At 34.1% G+C, this 12,729-nt stretch overlaps 1 protein-coding gene across 5 annotated transcripts; it reads right to left on the bottom strand.

The window, feature by feature from the left end:
* Positions 1 to 1,879: 1,879 nt before the first annotated feature.
* LOC7480052 (1-acyl-sn-glycerol-3-phosphate acyltransferase 3) lies at positions 1,880 to 11,530 on the bottom strand. Of its 5 annotated transcripts, XR_002983669.2 has the most exons (13): positions 11,372 to 11,529; positions 11,167 to 11,265; positions 10,058 to 10,180; positions 9,422 to 9,461; positions 9,251 to 9,324; positions 8,590 to 8,649; positions 7,332 to 7,409; positions 7,089 to 7,247; positions 6,606 to 6,731; positions 5,665 to 5,757; positions 4,952 to 5,038; positions 4,513 to 4,860; positions 1,880 to 2,094 (listed from the first exon to the last, which is right to left on the bottom strand). XR_002983669.2 is itself a non-coding variant. In XM_002298370.4 (12 exons), exons 2-12 carry the CDS (start codon positions 11,245 to 11,247, stop codon positions 4,633 to 4,635), a joined length of 1,149 nt encoding a protein of 382 aa, XP_002298406.2. In that variant the 5' UTR covers positions 11,248 to 11,265; positions 11,372 to 11,529; the 3' UTR covers positions 4,420 to 4,632. The 5 variants fall into 5 exon arrangements, 4 of the variants coding, with proteins under 4 accessions (XP_002298406.2, XP_024464151.1, XP_024464154.1 ...); XM_002298370.4 differs by lacking the exon at positions 1,880 to 2,094 and having other exon boundaries at positions 4,420 to 4,860; XM_024608383.2 differs by lacking the exons at positions 1,880 to 2,094; positions 4,952 to 5,038 and having other exon boundaries at positions 4,420 to 4,860; positions 11,372 to 11,530.
* Between the last annotated feature and the right edge of the window lie 1,199 nt (positions 11,531 to 12,729).

The raw sequence follows: 12,729 nt of genomic DNA, 5'->3' as shown, positions 1-12,729 counted from the left end.
GTGTTTTTTTAGTATTAAAAGAATCAGTTCCCTTCCACAAAAACAACAGTAGAAAAATCTTTCTTTTAAAAATACAATTTTTTTTAAATGCATATGGCCAAAAATCCTAAAAGTTATTTAAGTATTATTTCAAAATCTAAAATATTCTGGCATTTTTAAAAAAAAATATTGCATGGATTTTACAACAAGTTTGTAAAATTCCAAAGGATTTTAGCCAATATTTCAATAAACTTAAAAATTTTAATTACTGAAAATTAATGGTCAACATTTTGGTATAAATATTGGACCTACAAGTATGTTGATATTTAAATATCAGTAGTTAACTATAAAATTCTTAGAATTATTTTGGATATTCTACAATTTTAATTGGGAATATTTTTTCCAATTAAAATATTCGACAATTGCGTTGCAGGCTCGCAACCTCGTTCTGCAGTCTTTCTTGGGGAGCTGATGATGAATAAAATATAATGGTTATACATATGTTTACATCAATTTCTGCTTTGACAGATTCATACCTAATGCCATGGTTATTATCTGGACAAATTTTTTTCCTTATCACTGACTAGGAATTTCGTTCCTACTGTGCAGAATGTCTCCTCCGTTTATAATATTCTACTCCCAGTTGTGGATAAATACCAGAACAAAAACGAATATAATAAGAGCCAGGTGATTTACCTCCGAGTACAATCTGATTTTTATGTAGAAAAAGACCAAGTCTGAAATGAAGTTCGCTGTTATTTTCGATTGCTAACCAATCTACCAGACTGATTCCATGACAAGCAAGTAATTAGCCGGTTTGATAATGACGATACTTTCTTTACATGACAAACATGTCCATGATGTTATAATTTAGAACTGTAATTGGACCAAAATACTTCTAAATTATAACATCATGGACTTGTTCGTATTATGATTTTGTCTATAAAGTAGTTATATATCAAGTTAGGTAAAGAGAAGAAAAATAACGAACGAGCATATTAGCTGGAGCGGGCAGGCTGTGAATGGGTCTTACAATGCAAGGTTTCAAAATTTAATGCCGGAATCATTTTGATTTGCCATAACAGAGGACTAATTCTACTGAAGGATTAAGAAGTTGGGAGAATGACCATGTCCTTGCAAATACCAAATTTCCAATTTCGTTCTCAGACATTTTTTCTAGCAATATTACTGAAGGAGTATGCTTTGAAGTACTGTTCTAGCTCTTGACAAAACATGTTATGAAAAAGACAGAGAGAGATTGCTTAGGAATCACGATTTAGAATTTTTCTGTCTTTCTTTTTTCTTACAAAAAGAAAACAAATACATCATTTTCTCCCCTTCTTTATACGGTTGCCCTACCAATTCATTCCAAATCCTCTATTCTACGGTTCAGAATTTGATTTTAACCCAGTTCCAAATGATCAGAACAGAAGCATGAAACCTAGAAGTAGGTGAGCAAGAATGAATCACAGTCAAACTGATCGAGTACACCAATGAAAATTATCTTTCGTAAGTATGATTTAGAATCTGGTGGTGATATTCTTCCCCTTCTACCAATTGCAGTGGCAACCGGGGAAGAAAACTGTTGTATCCCAGAAGCCGTCAAAGTCTGGTTATTATTAATATTATTGTCTATAATTAATTAATATACATCTCGTTTTAAACTTTAAACCATGTTTGATTTTCTTAATACACAACTAAAGTTAAACTGTCAGCGTCAAATTCTTTCATCGAGCTTGGTGAAAGTCTGGCTCTAAGAAATTTTGATGGCAAAAAAGGCAGCTGAAGCCAGGAAAAATGGAGGGTCGTCAACGGCTTTAGATGAGTGTACGGCCATTACATTTGGATGACCCTTCCAATCACCAAAGAAACCAAAATGGGGAGGTAAAGTTTGAAAGCATTGTTAAAATCTATCTTCACACAAGCTTTTCATTAACGAGAGACTTAGCCTATTACGTGAATATATGGAACAGCAAGAAGATCTGCTGTAGTAACCATATATAATATCAGAAGTAACAACTTTACCATTAATAAAACAGGGTTCCAAATACTGTCGACAAGCTTTCCCCATTACTTCACAAACAAGCTTTCAAGTGGACATGGAAAGAGTTGAACCTGAAAAAGAAAACACAGACAATTAATGTATATGGAAGGCAAATTACCATCTCTACAAATTAATTAGAAAACATTTGAATATACAAGAAAAAAATCAACTTAAATGATTATATAATTTATAAAACATCTTGAAAGTAACCAATCAGCTGCAAGGTTGTTGTTATGGAGAGTGAAAAAAATCAACTTAAATGATTATGCTAATATATATATATATATCAAATCGGAAAAGGAATCATTGTGGAAGTCCAAGAGGTATTACAATATTTCCTCACATGTTTATGTTTTAGAGTACTTGTAATAATTACGAGGGACCATTTGACAGGAACGTATAATTAATTTATATTTTCTCTCAATCTTCAAGAAATTAAAACTCTTCCTATCAGTTACTCAATATTCAGTTTTTGCTTCCCTATAAATCCCATTACAATTTTCCTTCTTTTGTAAATGACAGATATATACACCTTTTCCTGGAACCTAGTTTTAACATTATTGATTTAAAGTTTGCATTAGTTGATTTATACTTTGCCTCATTAATCTTATTATTCAGGTAATCAGTTTCTAAATCTGTTTAGTAACTAAGGTATTAATCTCATTAATCAGGGATTTAATTCCTCACTCCGCCAATAAACAAGGCACCAATCTCATTAACTAGGAATTAGTTTCTTCATCCGTCCAATAAGTAGGGCAGTAATCTCATTAACTCGAGATTAGTTTTGCAATCCTTCTAGTAAGAATGACACTAATCCCATTAACTAGAGATTAGTTTCTTTATCCGCTTAGTAAGTAGGACATTAATTTTATTAATCAGGGATTAATTTCTACAATTGATTGTTCATACCTTTATAATGTAAATAGGATATAATTAAAAACACATGTTACTTAGCCGAATTCCTTGTTTATAAAGGAAGTAAAATTTCCTTTTTGATTCTTTAAGACTTTTCCATTCTTAAACCCTAGAACAAGTACAAGTAAACATAGTTCCCTACATTGACAAGGTCACGACTCAAACCCTCCTCTTTTTTGTAATCTTGGCCAAAAATCATTGGAGAGGGTATGGAACGATTTTTTTTTTTTTTTTTTTGAAGATTCTCATTTTTTTCCATCCATTTACATTTATATTCATGCCATTTAACATAATTTTAATTAACTGTATCAATTCTCCAATTTTCCCCAATCGCATCCACTCGGACGAATATGCTCATTAAGGGGAAGGGATTTTGTTTCTTCTTTTTGTTTTTGAAATTCACTAATTACCGAATATTATGTTGTTCATACTTATAAAAATCATTCAAACATGATTTGCATCATTACAAAAATCCACACCACAAATCCTCAATTTCACATAATGTTAATAATCGCATTGAATAGTTACATTACCTTAATTGGATGATGTTTCAAGGATTGAATGCAAGAAAATTCCAAGTTCTCTCCTCTTCCTCCTTAAAACCCTAACTTTTTTATTTTTCTCTTCAAAATAACCCTACAACCCCTTAATCATCCATTTTGATTTCTAATTATGCCTTAACTACCCTAATTACACATCTTTCTTTTGATGTAATCTAGTAGAAAATGAGCAGAAAAGATTAAGCAATTCTCCCCTCTTTAGCATGAAGAACTGCCGACCATGAGAGAAGAAATTGAGTATTTATATACCCAAATTCTTATTATTTGCATATTTACCCCATTTTTTCAAATTGAGTATTCAATCTTACCCCTCCCATGTTAACTAAATTTCAATTTCTTCTTCTTCTTCTTCAAATCTAAACCGTATTTCACCCGCATACGTTGTCTAAATATATGATATATGATGTCGAGGTTGCTCGCATGTTGCATGCACTAATAATTTTTTAAAAATATATATTTGTTACATGTGAATTACTATAATATCCCTAAATAACTTTTAAAAGTAATATTATTATATGTGAATTACAATAAAATTAATGTAAAATGAGAAAAAATAAAAAAACTTATAAAACAGTTATATAGTTTTTGTTTCCAAAAACATCAAAATAATTATACTATTTTAAAATATATAAAATGACTAAAACACTCCTGAGTAAAAGACATTATATTTTTTTATTTCAAGACTGAAGTAGTAATTTTACTATGAAAAAAAAATAACAAATCCAACCTAGTTCAATGGGTTTTTTTAGGGTAAATTTATAATTATACTATTTAGAAATTTAGTTTTTTTGTTAATATAATTTTACCAACAGTTGACGACTCCTTGTGTGCATTTCTAGGGAAAGTTAATGCCTAAAAAAGCTTGGATAACGTGGAGATTGATATTCACCAACGCATTCTCCTCATTGATAAAAGCAAAGATGAAGGAATCAAACTATATAAGAACAAGCCAGAGTTTTACAAATACAAGAAAACAGTTATATACAAAGAAGAACACTATAAATTATTACTTACCAAGTCCATAATCAAGTTACCATACACGGCAACAGATCATTTCTGAGCAGATGAAATCACTTTTCCCGTCTTTGTTTTCTTTCATTATTTTTTTTCAGTGACAGGCTCCACATCCAACAATTATCTTGGAAGGAGCCTCTGCCTCGTTCCTTCCGATAATGTGAAATTGGTTGCAGGTGTAGAGCGCTCTGACTCCGATGATTGAATAAGAATTTGCATAATAATTGTCACGAGGAACAAGAAAGCAATTGAAAATGTAATGACTTCCCATGAGGCTAGGAATAATGACAGCCATTGGAATAACCTGACAGTGGCATAGGCAAGCAGACTTGACCAGAAAATCATAACCTGTTCAGATAAAACAACATGAACAGATGAGAAACAGAGAAAAATGAAAGCTGCAGCCAAATAAAACTACATTATTGTAGCATCTTCTTACAAACAAAGACTTTTTAGGTCGGCCAATGTCTTGAAGTTTCTTATCACGGAAGATGTCCTTGGAAAAATATTTCTCCAACACAGCATCCTGTTTTGATAAAAAAAAAAATGGAAACTTGAACATCCAGTTACATCTATGACAAGGGAAGTGAAAAGTGTCTGGTGTATCTCCTTAGTGGCATGGGAACACTTGGAGTAATGTACAAAGTTAACTTGAGCAGGAAATGCAGTGGATTCAAATTTAAGGTGGTTGGTTTCAAGCTGTGAAATGGGAGTGTATGAAGTTCCCCGACACCATTTCCTGGGACAACTTTAGTTTACAAAACAAGTCTCCATTCAATAAAATGATTTTCCACCATCTATTTTCTCTTGATAGCTAAAAATTATTTATTAGCATTCGGTGCTCCTTGCTTTGCGTTTCAAAAAGATGATTTCAACCAAGTGTGCATTATGAAATGAGAAGTTGTATGGGAAACCCAAATCAGGTCCGGCTGATTGTATTCGGGTGGTGTTAAATTACAAATTTAACAAGAAAAATGAAATCAAATTAGCTGATGAGCAACCTCTAAATGATAAAGCATATGGAAATGTTTTGCTATAGCCTTTTCTTTTATGAAAATCGCAGTAATATAGCATTAATCCTTCAGTGGAAAACATGTTTCAATTCTCAACTTTTAGATGAGAAAAACATATAATTGCAATTAACTTCCATACCTTGGTGACAAATGCATCTTTGCACCATTGAGCTATTCCATCGGCTGTTTCTGGAAGTTCCTGCATTGAATGTCGCTCCAAAAGCACCTTTATCTGTAAGAAAGGGACCACAAATTAGCCACTATCATGATTCAAGAATGAAACACAGAGGGTAAAAGGGAAAGGGAGAGAAATTGCTGCGAGCTATAATCTTGTAGTAGTTGTCTTGTATTCTCCTCAATAATTAATATGTACATGTGTGTGTGTTAGACAACTAATCCTAGCTATCACCAATAGGCTTTGTATAATAGGCATGTGCCCAGAATTATGTTTGATCATATTGCTTTAATAGAGGGGATCCAATGGCAAATTCAGCATTCTGTTGGATCCAGCTTGAGGTGTCCAGAGTGGTTACAGGGTAGTCTGGCTAGTATTTATTCCTTCACTTGGTTTGGAGCTTCTTAGGTTAGTTTGGCATTCCTAGCGGCTTTATTGATAATCCATCTTAGATGACCTACAGCTGCAGGTTAAGTTATTGCACATCATGTTTGAAAATAAATGCATGTACCAGCTTGGCTGGATATTCTTATCCAGCCCAGTCTAGCTAGACATGCTAGAAATTTTGATGCTCCAAGGGAAACAATTCTAAATTCAAGACAACAGAATCCAATCATTCCAACAGTCTGCGATTGTTTTTCAATCTAAATCATTAGCACATATTTTGAAGAAAATATGGAGATCACTCATTTCAATGACAAGTTGAAGCACATGTAAATATTTCCCAGAATATTTTATGAAACTGAAAAACCCAGTAATGACTAAAAAATCTGAAGGCAACTTTGGAAGTTTATAATTCAGAAATTTGTTAGACCTTTTTTTAGTGTTGTTATATGCAAAATGCAAAGCACAAGAAACATTCTATTTGCCCAGTATTATTATTTATTATGGTTTTGTTAGCCTACCACAGAGGATTGACCCCTGAATATTCTTAGGAATGTTGGTGCAGGCTGACTATTCGCAACAGCCACTGTTGCATCATAAATTGCTGGAACAAATGAACGCAAATGAGTTACTGCTGACACGAAACCCTGAAAGCAACACAACTCAATTATAAGTGGATACTTGACCGAAACCTCAAATTATACATGGCAATATCAGTCTGCTATGCATGTCTTGACTATAATTTTCTTAAGCAATGAACAGATTGGCGACAGACCACAGATTCTGGGTTTGACTAGAAGTGGTGGTTTTACTTTCAAAAAAAGAAAAATCAAAGCACTTGCTAACTTTTGGATCATTTCTAGATTCCTGCAGGAAGATGCAAACAGGAGGTAAATACTAAATGCGACTCTACAAGCTTGGCTTGAAGGATCTACTATTATGACATGCAATCTGAAAAGTGCAAACCGCTACTTCACTTGACAAAATGCTCAACTATTATTCACCTTGGTACGTGGAATCAAAACATTTCTAGGAACAGGAATTCCTCTGGAAGCAGCAAATTCCTGTGCCGCTAGAAGTTTAGCCTGTGTGAAGCGAGTTCCCTCCACAAAAAGAGCCAGCCAAAAAGGCATCGGAAAATCTGCTAGCCGTTCAAAACCTGACTGCAATGCCAAATCTCATATGATATAAATAAGAAAAACAGAAATTATATGAAATTCATGTGACATCCATTGCAATATCCGTACCTGCAATATTCTTTCATCCTTACCCCAGCTTCTTTCCAGAAACACATAATCAGAAAACCACATTGACCAGCCAATAATCTGTGTCAATTAAAATGAATGAAAATTCAATTCAACCTAAAAAGTTGGGATGCAATAGAAAGAAGGGAACGGTTTCCTAGAGAATTACTCAAAGATTTGGTCATTTCAAAACTTCTATAGGAAAAAATAATGCCTCAATCTTGATCATAGATGATGATTATGAATTAATAAATAAATAACGCATGCACATCAGTGTTTAAATTAAGGAATGGGAGAGGAGACCCATGGCTTTGAGGCCCAAGCAGAGCAGAGTCAAGACTTCAATTCCTATTGTATTAATTTGAGACAATTAGTTACCCCCCCACCTGATGTGAGTGTGTTAGCAAGCCACAAGTCAGAACATCACCGAGTTGCAAAACATATCGATGAGGGAAAATCACTTTTGTTTGGCTATACAGATACAGGCAAGGATGTATTTGGTAAAAAGAAGAAACATCATTGATAGAACAAATTATTTACAAATTGAGTTTGGGGAATAAGTGATCTTGTCAGCTAAAGAAACACCCTCGAAGGCCTCTGAAGCATAAAGCCAAATTATGCATATACTAGCCTATTTCGTTACAATTGTTTGTGTTTGACTATTTCATAAAAATACTAGCCTATTTTTAGACGTGAAACAACTACTAAAAATCCTTGCATTCCCGTCCAAGCAAATACACCAAAACACTACTCTGAAAACAAAATGCCATAAAATCAAGCAATATTTTGGTGTTTCAGTTTCCAAAAGAAGAAGAAGAAGAGAAACAGCATTCAAATCTTTCACTTAGGAAAGGAACTTAAGTGGGATCAATGAAACTGCAGAAGTCACGACCCCTCTGTAAGGTTCGGAATACTGAAATGACCAGACTTAAAAATTTGTTTCTCCTTGTCAAAAAAAAAAAAATGTCTTTCCATTATTCCAATTAGCAAAGCACAATCAACATAAAACTAATATGTTTGAATTTAACAGCCATAACGGTTTTCTGTGCACACAAATTATATAGAATGGAGAATTCAAAGAAACCACCTTTTCTAAATGCAGACAATGGCTTTAAAAACTATAGTGTCAACTGCCCTGACTGCTAACAAATTTCAGCAACTGAGATAGATTGTTTTCTCTTAGTTATTATGGTAATATTATTACAAGGAATCATCTCATATCAAAGAGAATGAAGGAATGCTGGTTCAATTGAAAACTCACAGGCAGGACTTTAGCTTCTTTCTTCATTACAGCCAGTGCACTGCCAAGGCAACCTGAGCGCTGTTAAGAGTTCATATTCAATACGAAAGGGTAAAAGTTAGAAAAAAGAAAAGCATCCGATGGAACTTAAAGAATCCCAAATGTCTTACTAGAATACTTTAAACAAGGCATAATAAATCACTATAATCACGGTCACAAAGATATCCACACACAATGCTGTTAATTATACAATACTCTGACCATACTGTTCCTGAAAGCTATCCCTGTATTTGGAAACTTTACCACTGAAATCATTCTTGGCCAACATTACAACAACTTCCCTTTCAAGACAAAAGAAAGGTTTTGCGACACCAGATCATTTTATTTGAGAGCAAATTATTTCAGGAGAGCAGAAAAGAAGTTACGTGGAAAATGAATCCTCCGACAGATAAGCCAATTTATTTCTTCCTAGAAGATTTAGATTACCATATTTATAGACTTGATGGACATGCAAATCAACCATTCATAGTAGCGGCCAGAAGTATAAATGTTGGTGGAAAGAGACAGACTATTGATAATTATGCCCGTTGGTCTCCAGAAAGCATCGGACAGGAGTCACTATTTCACTCATACATGCAAAGAATACAAGTTTTATCTAATTGCTTCAAGCAGAATTCAGCACCTGAGCTAAGATCCATCCGACAAGCCAATCAAGGTCACTGTTGTGATTGCTAATGACAAGCGCATGTTCTTTACCTGGAAAGTTCTCAAATAAAAAATAATTCTGAACATGGGTTAAAAGTTAAGATTATACTATGGAAAGGAAAAGGGAAGAGAAACCTCAGGGTTACACCTAGCAATTCAAAAGTTTCATCATCTGCATACACTTCAATCTGCATTGAGAAGTTCTAACTAGTTAGACCACAAAGGGGGAAACTCATCAGGCAAGTCGGGGAAAAAACTGCAGATTCATGGTTACATATAGAACAATCCGTAAGCACTCAATTGCAAATTTTCCAAGCCATCAATAAAGTAGGTGGCAATGGAGTACATAAGAAAATTTGAACGATAATAAAATATTAACTCCCACAAATTATTCGCAGAATAAGAAATTAAAGAAATGCAAAAAAAAAAGGAACTTTCAGCCCAGAGGTGCATGCCTTCTATTCTCTAATGACTTCAAGAGCATCAAGGGCATTGCATGAAAAAAAATGCGCTAATGCACATTACATGTTGAAAATCCTCTCTTTCTTTTCTTTTCTTTTCTTTTCTTCATTTTATTTTATTTTGTTTATTTTTTCTGTGGGTAAGTGGTGGTGGTGCGGATTCTAATGGGGATACTCATGTCAATGACATGAGTTCCTGACTCTAGAAATTAAGGAGGTTTTCTTGGAACTTATTGTATGGATGATCTATGAATAACTGTCAGATAAGATGAGAATCAAAAGCTTAACACCATAAAAAGCAATTTAAAGAAGAATTTAAGCACCTTCAGATTTGCCCACCAATCAACGAGCACTATGAGCTCCAACCAAAGCAATTCTGCAACTATTTTGTTGATCCTTCTGTGCAGACTCTTGGACACGGGACGAACAAGGATGAAAAGAACTGCCTGCGAAGTGCAAGATATGAGTAAAAGCAAGAAATAGATTACGATAGCAAAAGGTTAAAAGATATCATTCATAGCTTTTTTATTTTCCCCTGACTCGTGACGGTGGTGTTCGGAGGTCGGGAGCTTGAGAAGGAAAACAAAATAGAGAAACATAGACCATGATAAAAATTTCATAAAGAAGTGAAAAACTAAACCCATGATTGACAGTCATTTTCAAGACTAAGGATCCCTGTTTTTCAAATAAACAGAAAAGCATTGGAATTTAAGGGGAGATAACTAGAGACATATATTATGAAATGGAACAAAACCCATATAACCTTAGTAAATAGACAGAGTCATTAGAAAGATACCATGAGGCCAAACAAAATAAGTCACCTATACAAGATATTCATTCACCTCATTACAAGATCTGCAAGATCTTATTTTGTTTTTGCTGATTTAGGCAGTACAGACAAATCACATCATTTCTTTTTGATTGTTCTAGAGTTGCTTTCTAATGAAAAATCCCAGACCAGAGATAGTATGTTTCATTGCCAATGGGTTCATACGACTCTTCTTAATAAAGTTCTGAAACCAAAATCGTTTACTGCAATAATGGGTAGAATAATCAGAGCCAATCAAACACGGAAGAAAGGCATTTTCCTTGGATGAACTAGTTTTAGATATTGAACAATCACAAACAAAAAAATTACAGGTGCGTGACCCAGAGTCATCAAAGATCACAGCTTTATATCCTTAATTGATTATGCGTCATTCCCAGAAGACACATTTAACTTGGAAAGGCATATATTACCGTTTGCCTCAATTGGGGTGATACACATTATATAGATCCGAACTTCTCCAGTATTGACAAATTCCCAAGTAACGCAAACTTGATAAATCCCAGAAAGACAAGAAAGCATCAAAGAAACATCCAAATAAAAACCAAGAAGCATAACTAACGACAAAGAAACCAAGAAAGTAAAGGGTGATTAATAATGAATGACCTGGATGAGATTAACAATGAGACCAGAGAGTATGAAAATGATTCCAACAGGGACAATAACGAGTACAGCTGGCCACGCCATTACTATTCCTCACCAAGCCTGCAATATGCAATGCCAACGCAGTGATGGAGCGAAAAAGAGAAGGAAAAGAAGGTGAGAGAAAACATGAAAAACAAAATATGCGATTTGTGTTTGAAGGAGATACCGATTTCGACGCAGTTGCATGGACTATGGAGTGGGATGGGAGGGAGACTTTCTTCGCTGTTGCCAGCATTTTTATATTTTAGCTCTCAAATTATAACATTCTCCCAGTACAAAGCCAGCTCTCTCTCTCTCCCTCTCCCCCTCTCCCCCCCTCTGTATATAAATAATTTTTCTTCCAAGTCCTTCATAAAAAATTAATTTCTCGAAGAAGAAAAATTATTAGCAATGTCACATTTCGATTGTGATTAGTAGTTTCACCTTTTTTCGTGCATCTTTTAATAAAAAATAAATACATTAATTATCACCCATGAATTTCTTATTTTTTTATCGACGAAAATATTTGCTCTCCTCATCAAACTAGTCACATCCCTCGTAATAATAATATTATGGCAATTAGCACATAATTGGTTTTTAAAAAAAATAATGAATTAACACAATAATAAAAAAAAAATTGGCGAAATAGCACTCTTCATGCAACAATTAACCTTAGTGAAAAGAGTTAATATTTAACTGAAATAGCACTGCATCGAAGGTAGCAGTGGTGAACCTCTTCTCCAGTAGGGATCGATTATGAAGTATCAATTTCAAGCTTTTCCTTCTTATCACTCTAAAATTCTTTCTTTTTTATTTTTTTTTTCCCAAACCACAATCTAAAATCTAAAGTAATGTATGCAATTAGTGTTGTTATGGTAGTGGTGGAAAAGACAGAATGATTACCATTGGTGGTGATGAAGTAAGAAATCATTTGAAAACGCATTTGAAAACGCAGGTTAACCAGTGTTTTTAAAAAAATTAAATTTTTTTTTTTTTAGTTTTACCTTGACAAAGCTATGTTGAAGAGTGTTTTTTTCTTCACCGTATAGGTCGTGATTGGTGCTAGTAACAACTTGTTTACCCTTTGAATGAAGCATTTCTATATCCCATTTAAAGTGAAACTGCGTCCTGGAAATTATGGTTTAAAACAACTTACACCTTAGGAAAAGGTACGAGGTTTCTGCAAGTTAAGTATTACTAAGCATTCATGGCCATATCCAGCAATTAACAGCTTGCACTTTTGGCATTCAAGTGCATCACTCTCATCTTCAGTCGGTTTCTGCAGCCTTTTATTCAGCTCCTGCATACACTGCACCAGTCCAGTGGTTTCAGCTGATAGTGACGTTACTAATTCCACAATAAGTTAGGCAGACTTCAGTTTTTTGCTGATTGTTTCTTGTGTATTTCTCTGACTATCTTTTCATATTGCGTATCTTTGTTGGTAACTTGGATCCTATTGTCACAGAAGAGGACTTGAGGCAAGCCTTTCTGCAGCTTGGGGAGATTGCCTCTGTCAAGATTCCTGCTGGCAGAGGATGTGGTTTT

This window comes from Populus trichocarpa, chromosome 1, assembly GCF_000002775.5.
Source record: "Populus trichocarpa isolate Nisqually-1 chromosome 1, P.trichocarpa_v4.1, whole genome shotgun sequence".
NCBI lineage: Eukaryota > Viridiplantae > Streptophyta > Magnoliopsida > Malpighiales > Salicaceae > Populus > Populus trichocarpa.
Note: the sequence above shows the minus strand (reverse complement) of the source record. Positions and strands in the feature narration are given on the sequence as shown.